At 36.7% G+C, this 10,552-nt stretch overlaps 1 protein-coding gene across 2 annotated transcripts; it reads right to left on the reverse strand.

The window, feature by feature from the left end:
- Window positions 1-2,043: 2,043 nt before the first annotated feature.
- LOC131153154 (65-kDa microtubule-associated protein 6-like) lies at window positions 2,044-10,094 on the reverse strand. Of its 2 annotated transcripts, none has more exons than XM_058105270.1 (12): window positions 9,339-10,076; window positions 8,405-8,608; window positions 6,894-7,154; window positions 5,973-6,188; window positions 5,742-5,897; window positions 5,506-5,665; window positions 5,264-5,415; window positions 5,017-5,104; window positions 4,845-4,918; window positions 4,684-4,758; window positions 3,955-4,307; window positions 2,044-2,456 (listed from the first exon to the last, which is right to left on the reverse strand). In XM_058105270.1, the coding sequence occupies exons 1-11, from the start codon at window positions 9,408-9,410 to the stop codon at window positions 3,972-3,974; spliced, it is 1,794 nt and encodes a 597-aa protein (XP_057961253.1). In that variant the 5' UTR covers window positions 9,411-10,076; the 3' UTR covers window positions 2,044-2,456; window positions 3,955-3,971. The 2 variants fall into 2 exon arrangements, with proteins under 2 accessions (XP_057961253.1, XP_057961252.1); XM_058105269.1 differs by lacking the exon at window positions 2,044-2,456 and adding an exon at window positions 2,505-3,089 and having other exon boundaries at window positions 9,339-10,094.
- Between the last annotated feature and the right edge of the window lie 458 nt (window positions 10,095-10,552).

Consider the following 10,552-nt stretch of genomic DNA (forward strand, 5'->3'; position numbering starts at 1 on the left):
AACAACTTGACAAGAATGCCACCACAAGCAACTTTGTAGAAATAGCTCGACAAGAATGCCACCAAGACTAGGTCGACAAGAAATGTTGCAAAGAGCATCTCGGCAAGAAATTCCTTGAAGAGCGGCTCGACAGAAATGCCACCAAGAGCAGCTCGACAAGAAATGCCCTGAAGAGCAGCTCGGCAGAAACAGCTCCACAAGAAATGCCACAAAGGATAGCTCGACAAGAAATGCCACAAAGAGCAATTCTGCAAGAAATGTCCTGAATAGCAACTCGGCAGAAACAGTTCAGCAAGAAATGCCCTACAAAACAGCTCGACAAGAGATGCCATTAAAAGCAGCTCGGCTGAAACTGCTCGGCAATTTTGGCTTGGCAAGATCAGCTTATCAAAGGCAGCTCAGCGAAATATCAGCATCGGCTCGGCAAGACCAACTCAACCGAACATCGGCTCGACAAAACTGACCCAACTGAACCCCCCCCCCCCAGTGTCATCGGCTCGACGCAACGCAACCCGGATTGGCGGAGCCGAACATAATTCTAACTGGCTTGGACCAGCCGACCTCAAAACAAAAACAAAAAAAAAAATACCAATTCGAAATTTCAAGAACAAGTTTTGAAAATTCGAAACTAGGGGGGCAACTAATAATCCCTAAATGTATCAAGGTATAGTCAATTTGTAGCGTTAAGGCACAGCCACAATCAAGGCCACCATCTCTCAAGAACAACTGCCCTAAAGGGGTCAACCCCATATAAACCAGAGCAATCCACGCTCGCACCACAGACAGCTGTTGTCAGCTCCTTAATGGCCGGAGCGATTCACGCCCGCACCATAACTCACCAATAAATGGTCATACACCCTCGAGTCAACTTCTGCCATTATAAATAGGGACTTGGGTGAGAGGTCAAGGTAAGTCATTCTGAATCCACTTTGTTGTTGCATTCAACCTCTTGGAAACATTCCCTTACTTTGGCATCAGAGTGATCTCCCGAAGTACACCCCGGGTCCTCCAAGCCTACTTTGTTTTCCCCCTTTTTAGGTCATTGGAAGTCGGAGAGCAACGTCGCAAATCCCAACCATTTTTATCTCGCAACACAAAGAAACATCAACTAAGTTAATGCAACCTTAGTAATGGAAGACACAAATTTAGCTAGACAATTATTTGTTATAATAAATCATGGATTAGATATGCTTATCATGAGGACAAGTAGTGAAAGTATAGTTTATTTGTATTAGATATGTTAGAAATTCCTTTATGAAATACAAGGTTTTTAGGAAATAATTTTAATATTTTATTTTCATTTTCAAATATAGTTTTCTTAATGGAATGGAGACATCGGCATGAGGAGTATAACTCAACTTTTTTCATTTTTAGGTTCAATTTTGAAAACAGTTAAACAATCACATTTTTTTAAGTATGAAAGATATATAATACAGTACCTTGTTTTATTTTCTTTATTAAAAAATAAAACAATATAAAAACTCATTTGTAAATTCTTAACCAAATACATCCTTACTCATTGAAGAGTCATCACAAACCCCCTTCTAACGTTTGTTTTGTAGGTTGCTACAGAAGATGCAATCCAATCGTGACATCAAACAGAGATTTTATCTCCATTGATAAACCACCTTTTCATATTGGGTATGTCTAATTTTATAATATTAAGTTCTGTAGTCGACTAGTTTAATCATCGTTTTCCCTTTCAGTTAATTTAATGAGTTACTCCATAAAACAATAAAATTATCATATGAAATAATCTGTGCCACGCACAGGCATAGAACCGGTTCCATCTGATATGATTGTATCTTTCTCTATGCAAAAGAAAGATGGCAGCATCCCAAGGATTAGCCTAATGTCACCATAATAATCATTTGCCCTACAGCTCAACTCTGAAGCACCCCTTGCTTCCCATTCGTTTATGGAATCATTATAACGATTAATTACTAAAAATCAATTTGTTTCGATTTCATTATGGAATTCTTTTTGTAATATTACTTGAGAAGCTAAATAAGCTCTTATAATTTTATTATTTTATATTAAATAAATCATATAATATAGTTTATTTATTTAAACTTATAAATACATTATATTTTCTATATTAATTGGATATTAATTTATAATAATCAAACTTGATCAAATGAAACTCAAGTTTACAAAACTTATGGCTCAGTAAAACTTGAGCTTTTACAATTTTGCGATCAATTGATTACAAATGGAGCTTCTACGTATCTAGTTCGGATTATTCAAAGCTTGCTGCATTCATCAGCTAGATAATATTCCAGTCTGAAGAGGGTAATCATCTAACAGTGTAAATATACGTCTTTCTTTTTCCACGGGTATAGAATCAGCTCCAAAATCAATAGGGGCCTGATTGAATATTTAACAGCAGCTCTATGCACTTGTACGAGCTACTTAATGCAATTGAAGCACAACCTTCAATGGAGAGCAAAGAAACCCTGCCAAACCAAAGGGAAAATCAAGTTGTACTAGAATTGAACACTAGATGACCGTTCAAAATGCAATTTATAAATACTGTCCTTTCTCTGGCACAGACAATCCGCTTTCACTGCATAAGATTACATTTCACCACTGCATCCATCCTTCGTGCACAGAAAAGATGGCAATTGACATTGGGCACCAAAATGCAGTTGAAAAACAAGACAAATGACAAATCAACCTTTCTTGGGTTAAGGCAATACAACCATCCTACAATCAGCATTTCAAGAGAAAATCAAGCCTCCTACATCAAGTTCTTGAACATGGGAATATATACACATACATGCACATGTGAAACACTAAGCGAAAAATCAAAAGCATAACACGGTCAGTGACACTCCCACGTTAGTTGCCCCCATTTTAAATTCTAATTTATAGCTCCGAAACATAATCAACCACTGCCACCACTGTGCCTTCAGAACTTGTTTCTTCAGAGCAGATAACACCTGAACTGACTTCCTCAAATGTCATTTACCATAGCCCTAACACTCCTAACAATGTCACAATCATACACTAGTGTACATTGCCTTAATATTCACAAGGGTTTCTGCTGCTTTTACAATCTACTTCCAGAGAGTACCTTCTTCCTGTTCCTGCAGAAGAATAATTTCCAATTTGCAGGCGTTTCATTAACCCAAATAAGTTTGATAATCTAAGATTATCTAACATTGATTGATGCAAAACATAAAGTTTGGACAAAAGAAAATGTTAAAAGTCAACAAGACTCGGCTGTGTAAGCAAGCATTTATAACAATGGTAATTCACATGTTATCCTCAAAACACAAGAAAGGGTTAGGAGAGCTCATCAAAACAAGGAAGATTTCTTCAGTTTATTTTTTTCAACACCTGCATCGTGCCCATGTTTGATAGGAGACATACAAAAACATATATTCATGCATATCATCAATAAATATAGAGAACTTGGTATATTACCAGAATAGATAGCCAGGCCTAGTATCCAGACAATTTAGGACACAAACTCGCCCAACGCACTTTCTCTCTTGGAAAAATGTGAATTATTTGTCAATGACCAAGATCAACTAATTGAAAAGCCCAACAATCAGACTCTAGTGATAAAGCAACTTCTATACATATATTGACATCAACCATTCCAATGTCAATATTTCAATCTTCTCAAAAATTTGTTCCACATCTTAAGCTACTGACATAAAATCAGTGTCACCATATTATTAAAACAAATTATCAAAGTTTGTCTTGATATTTTCATCCTCAAGCACACCTTTCATAACAGTAAAAGCAAACCATTTCATGAAATATACGAGATAAATTTTAAGAGGTTAGAAATTAGCATACGAATTGCTTAAAATTTTAAAACATAGCTAAGGACAAATATTGGCTGTCCATTAAGGCTACTTAATGACTCCACTTCAAAGTATAGAAAACGTAAGTCTAGAACAGCATGAACTGTTGGAGAAGTTCAGAGGGAGATAGACGCACCAATTCCAGTTTCAAATTTAACCCCGAGGAGGAGAGCCTAGCTCTGAACCATAAATGGAAGCACGCGACAGTGTGTCTTCTTTTGCTACAGCCACAAAATTTAGTGGTACAGTAGACAACCTTCTCATTTCCTTGAAATATCCATTTTGGCGCCCCAAGTAAGATCGTGGAGTAAGAAGCTCAGGAGTTGAACTGCCAACAGAATTCCTGCGAGGTGTAGGAGTCATGGATCCATTTCCATTTGCACGATACCCATTTGATTTCCTAAAGCTGTTGGTTCTTTTTGGACTAGGTTTTGATCCATACATGGCTTCCTTCTCTGTCAAGAGTAGATCTTGGAGCTTCTTTTGATCCTGAAAGAAAGATAATTTGTAAACAAAATGATTACCATTTAAAAAAGAAAAAAAAAAGCAAAAGTCAACAATGACCAAGATACGGATTGAAAAAGACTTAAGTATGTGCTAATTTAAAACATTTAGAATGGAAATCAGGCCAGTGTTTCTCAAAAGTTTTGAAACCAATGTATTCTTTCTCTACATTTTTTAATGACATCAATATTGGAGCATAATAAAACAATACCATTTCAAAATTCCATGAGAAGCAAGTGATAATTATCAGTTTGACCATTTACATGACCATATCATGTGCCCCATCACAGATAAAAAATTGGAAATTGCATTTAAACGCACTGCCAGAATCCCAAACATATGACAGCAAAAATTGTATTACCCTATATCTCTTCTTCTCCTCTTCTTTCTGTTGTCTGGTCAGTTTGTAATCCTCCAATATTGAAACTAAACGCACCTGTAAAACCAATAAACAAGTTCACTCCAAATAGCACAACAGAAAATGCATGCACCTTAAATCATGCTTCAAAAAAGGAAACTCACTCCATCGTAAAGAAAAGAGGTATTCTTCTCATTCTCCCAGGCCACTGCTTTGTTTATCAAATTATCTACAATGGCTGGAAAGAGCATCATGTTAGTTCTAAAGATGAACTCTGCCTCAATTGAAAGACATCACATCTAACTAAAAGAATGGGCAGTCCACATAGAGAGATACCTGGAATCTTGCTCACAGTCACTCGAGCTCGTTCAGCACGTTTTAGATTTATGTGAGCACCTCTTCCGGCACTGTATCTGTTTTCATCCTGAAATACACAAAAAAAAACTCCTAAGAAATTTAAATGATCTCACAGTAACTAAGGCTTCAAGAAGGTTAGCTTAATTGCATAAATAGTGCATTTATAAGCAATGTCAATTCACGACTTACTCTGACACGTCAATGGGTTTAAATATCTCCTACTTACCTGATTGTAGTCTTCAAGCCAGTTTTCCTCTTCACAGGCTGATAGCCATCGATCAATCCTATCCATAATATCTTTTCTGCTCACAGCTTCATCTTTTGCTTTGATTATTTGAGCTTCAATGTTTGCCAGAAGTTCAGAAGGATCCACAAGACCTAGTCAATAAGATGTTGCATCATCATTAAGTTGTTTTCAAAAGTACACCCAAATGGCTAGCTTTAAAGCCAGAAAATGGAGTTTCATACCAGAATCTATCAATGCATTAGATTTTTCAGCAGCTGTATTTGTATTAGGTTCAATATGAATCATTCTGCATATCTCCTCCAATTCTGCCCTCTTTTTCATAACAAGTTCTTTCATTCTGCTTGCTTTCAGTTTAGCTAGCCTCTCCACCTCTGCTGACACCTGTCAGATACAAACAAAGTTAAACAAGGTACTTTTTCAAATGCCAATAGAAAGCTGGTAAAAAGTGCTTTTGAACCTGTTCGATAATCTCTAATGAAAGAGCACCAGGTTCAGTAATTTCTGATTCTGATGATCCAAGAGTTGAAGTAATCCTTAAAAAGTTACTTCTCTCCTCTTTTGGTGAGTCCATCAAATTCCAAAGTTCAAAAAGCGATGCTACAATATCTTTCAGCTAGATTTTGAAACGAAGGTTACATTAGCCAACAAATCAGAAGCCAATACATAACTGATGCAAATTAAGCTTTACCTTCTGTATTCGATCTTTTCTTTCCATTTTCAATGTAATGATGGCTTGTTCTAGACCTTGTAATGTGCTATTGCTGATGTTTCTGGATTGCTCCAGGTATTTTCCATTTAAGCTTGGATGTACATCACTCACAGTCTTGCCAAAATCTAACCCAAGTAGGCCACATAAAATATGCACCTCATTCACAAATTCCAGAACCTTATTAAGGCGATCAGACTGCAAAACAAAACAGCACGTACATTGAACAATTCAACATCATTTTAAAGCACCCCAGCATTCAAACACAAAACAGAAGCATATGAACACTTCTCATGTCCACCATGAAAATTGTTCTGACATGCTAAACATACACACACACGCAAAAAAACTATAGACATACAGCAACAACAACAAAACCAAGCCTTAAGCCCCACTAGGTGGGGTCGGCTATATGAATCATTTTCCGCCAATTTATGCAATCATTGACAAAACTATAGACATACAGGATGTACATAAATAAAAAATGCATAATTGTACTTTAGATCCATCAAATGGATAACACCATACAAGGGACAGCATTTCTGAGACCACAAAAAGCATAAAATACAATTCATGATGTATCTCTCTCTTTGGAATGTCAGCAATGACAAAAAGGCCAAAAAAAAAATGAGTTGCCAACTACAGGGAACACACAGCCTTTCAAGGTCCTCATTAGTGACACTCAAATTTTCAGCTCGCAATTTATACAAACTGCCCAACACATTTCCTGTTGTTTCCAAAATGCAACAAATTGAACAATTTGTTTTGAACAATCCATTAATTTACATACAATCAATCAATTAACTAACCATCCACTGAAAAACTAGGATTTATATCATTTTGCAAATGGTCAAAACTCATAAGGGAATCAATGCGGTGATTAACAACATAACAAACACATACCTTTTCTTTTTGAAGATTAGAAAGGTGTGTTTGGTATTCAGTAAGTCTTCTAAGAGACAAGTCTTGTTCTTCTAGAGTTAAATAACTCATGACAGCACTGTTTGGATGGTCAAAACCAGAAATCTCCATACTGATCTTTTCAATTTGTGCTTTTATATCTGAAAATTGTTTCATCCTTTCCTCTTTCTTTATCCTCAGATCATCTACCATTGGAGTCACTGATGCGAGTTGCTCTTTCAATGATGCTGACCTCTTATCTGCCTGAAATTGGACAATGAAAATTTATAAATATATATTTAGATGAATAAGCATTGAATGCTATAAAATACATACAACTTGCATTGGTAACACCAGCTTAGCAATGCCACCAATTCTTACCAGCATTCAGCAATGAGTGGTAGCTGTCAAATTATTATTGTAGCAAAGAACACCCTTTGTTTACCCAAATACAACTATTTAACTTTACACATATGAAACTCTTGGAAAGACCAAAACCAAGAACGTAAATTCCGGTTCAACCCTTAAAATTTCAACTCCCATTTACTAACTTATGTTCATTCACTATTTTTCTTCAGTCAAATTCAGAGTAACTTGTAATATCACAACTAGGAGATGACAATTAATCTCAGGTTTGTCTCTATGCAACAATTCATTGCTTCAAAATGTTTTAGATCAGTTTTCTGTGCATTAATAAATAATGAAAAGTGCATGAACGTAACTGCTCATAAGCAGTTTCATTATCAATCCTGCTTGTTTTATCTAGTTCACTAGACTAAACATCAGAACAGTAATTTGTGCATCAATGAGTATTAGAGAGAGAGAGAGAAAGAGAGAGAGAGGTGAGAGAAAATTGGGAAGCTGGATGCAATAGCTAACTGGGCAATTATAAGTAGAATATCACAGGTTTCTTTACTCAGACAGATGCATGAGCACAACTGTTCACATGTGCTTGCACGCACACAGAAGTTATAAAAAAGGAAAAAACTGGATTGAAGGAAAAGGGTCCTTTTGAGGAACAATTTGCCCACCAAAAAATAATGAATAAATAAACTTGAGATTATGATACTAATAAATTCTAACTTTCATTAGGCACCATATCCTAAGAGCATTCAAGTTCGACCTTGCACTTGCCCAAGAGTATCAAATATCAAATGAAAATTGAACAGATAAAAACTATAACAGTTAACAACAGAATAGGAAAGGATTTTAATTTATTTCTGTAAATTAAAGACGCCCTATCCTTCATAATAGTGCAGGACTGGAGAACAATCAAAAATGTAAATAAACTATACATTACTTATTGAGAAACAAGGTGTAACATTATCAGTATGCTCCACTTGCAGGCATTTTCCTCTACATGAGCTAGTTCCTCATCTTTGAGAAAAATGGAAACATGATACTGTTGAATATTCATATCCATATTGCAACAAATATGCAACATATCACATAAAAAATTGGAGAACACAAACACCTTTGCCCAAAGGCAATCTATTTAGGGAGATGCATTTTACCAGGGACTGAAGATTAAGTTCCCCAAGAGCAGCCATAAGAGTTGCAAGTTCAGCTTCCATGGCTGCGACGGTCTGATGAAGCCGGGCCTTGGCATTGGCAGCCTTTTCAACCTTTCTCTGATAAACTTCCAAGCACTCCCTCTCCAGCTCAAACAGCATGCGGTCTTTGTCTGATTCACTCTCACCAATGTCATCCCATATTTGCTGCTCCCGGAGAAACAATAAAACCAGCTAAGAATATTATCCAAAACCAAGCAGTAATTTCACCTCTTTTCAGGGCAGAGGCAGAGAAACCCACAATTAGAGAGAGAGAGAGAGAGAGAGAGAGAGAGAGAGAGAGAGAGAGAGATTTCTTAAAAAAACAAAAAACAAAAACTAACTAAATTTTGAAGGAGTTGCGTCAGAATAATCCAACAACTCTACCATTCTCAGAAGTCACCATAAAATATGCACAGAACAACTTGTTCATGAAAAGAAAACCGCCAAAATCGAGAAACAAAAACAAATTATTCGCCATAAAATATGAAAAATAAGAAGACCCCAATTGAATTAAACCCCTTCAAGAAAGCATTTAAATACCAACTAAGCAAAAAACATGATAATTCCACAGATCATAAATAAAAGAAATAAAAAAAATAATTGATAATATCTAGGACAAATCCTTAAAAGCAGAAAACAAGGACTCAAAAGACGCTACTCAAAACACTATCACAAACTATTCCCAAATGACTAAAATCTAGACCTGTTTACAATACTGCCCACTGTAGAAGCCACTCAAAAATAATCAATGCATTCTTTTCAAAAGAAAGAGCACAGCATAAAAGTTTCTGCAAAGAACCCATCATTAGAAACTAGATTTATTGGGGGGAGAACACATATTTCCTTCCCAAACACCAGGCACCAGACACATTAAAAAGGGGAAGAGAAAAGAAACCTGAAGTTCTGTGAGTAAAGAACCACAACTAGTCCTTGTCTGGACGCTGGTTGGACTCCCAAATGCCAGCATTGATACGGATCACTCTTTTTTAAAACTTTCTCAGGCTAAGAAACCAAGATAATACAATATAATCGATCAAAAGAGCTGGTCTTCTTTCACAGGAACAAATCAAAGAACGATGCTTCTACCCCCAAAACTCACAGAGAAAATTCATAAAGGGGGAAGAGAGAGAAAGTTGCGGCAAAAGGAGACAGAAAGGAAGGAAGCCGTAGGGTTTTAAGGCAACAGGGAAGGGGAGAAGACACGAGATATTGATGCCCCTGTCCCTCGAAACAACATCTGCTTCGTCAGATCTGAAGCTTCTCAGTGCTCCCCTGCGCAACCAAACATTGAAAGCATCTAAAGACTAAAATTCCACAGACCCACCAACCACCAAAAGCTGTAAAACCCTCAAAGAAATAAAATTAAACCCAAAGACTAAAGATCAAGAAGAGCTCTAGAGAGAGAAAGTGGAGAAAAATGGAACGGAAAGAGAGACATGCGAGGGTGCCCTGTTTCACTCTCAGTAGACGAACACAATTTTCACTTCAGAGCGAGAAAGAAAAGCCTCTAGGGTTTGGGATTCAGCTAAAATGCGCCAATTCGTGGAGACGGTGGTGAATGTCGGCGTGATCAAGCAGACATTTTTAAGGGCTTTGTCTATTTTACTCTGTGTGTCACCCGAGTGAGTCAGAGAGTGACAGTCCGCATGGTAGAGAAGGGAAGAAAACGGCAGTAATGGTATATCCGACGGGCAAAATGTGCCAATTTCTCGGACAAAGAGCGTGTATAGAACGTTCCAATCAAGTGTAGACACGTTGCTCTTTGGCGCGTGTTCTTTTGAACCTTAAGGTCCTCATAATCGACTGCCTCCTTTCCCATTATAGTCTCGTGTGGTTAGCAGCGAAAATGCATTATTAATTTGTTAGTTGCTGCTATACGAAGAGTACAAAAAATAAACACAAGGAAGACTTTAGTTTTTAATGATGGTATGGAGAAAGATTCCTTCTATAAATGATACAGGTTGTGCCTATCCGGAAAGCTTGTAATGATGACAGTTAAGTTAAAGGTGTTCATTAATCGTGTAGCTTGCTACTTATTAAAGGAATTTAAAATAAACTTGTGTGCAAATATTTTTAAATTACAAAATAATATTTAGTTTTAAATTTTAA

Source organism: Malania oleifera, chromosome 4 (genome assembly GCF_029873635.1).
Source record: "Malania oleifera isolate guangnan ecotype guangnan chromosome 4, ASM2987363v1, whole genome shotgun sequence".
NCBI classification, from domain to species: domain Eukaryota; kingdom Viridiplantae; phylum Streptophyta; class Magnoliopsida; order Santalales; family Ximeniaceae; genus Malania; species Malania oleifera.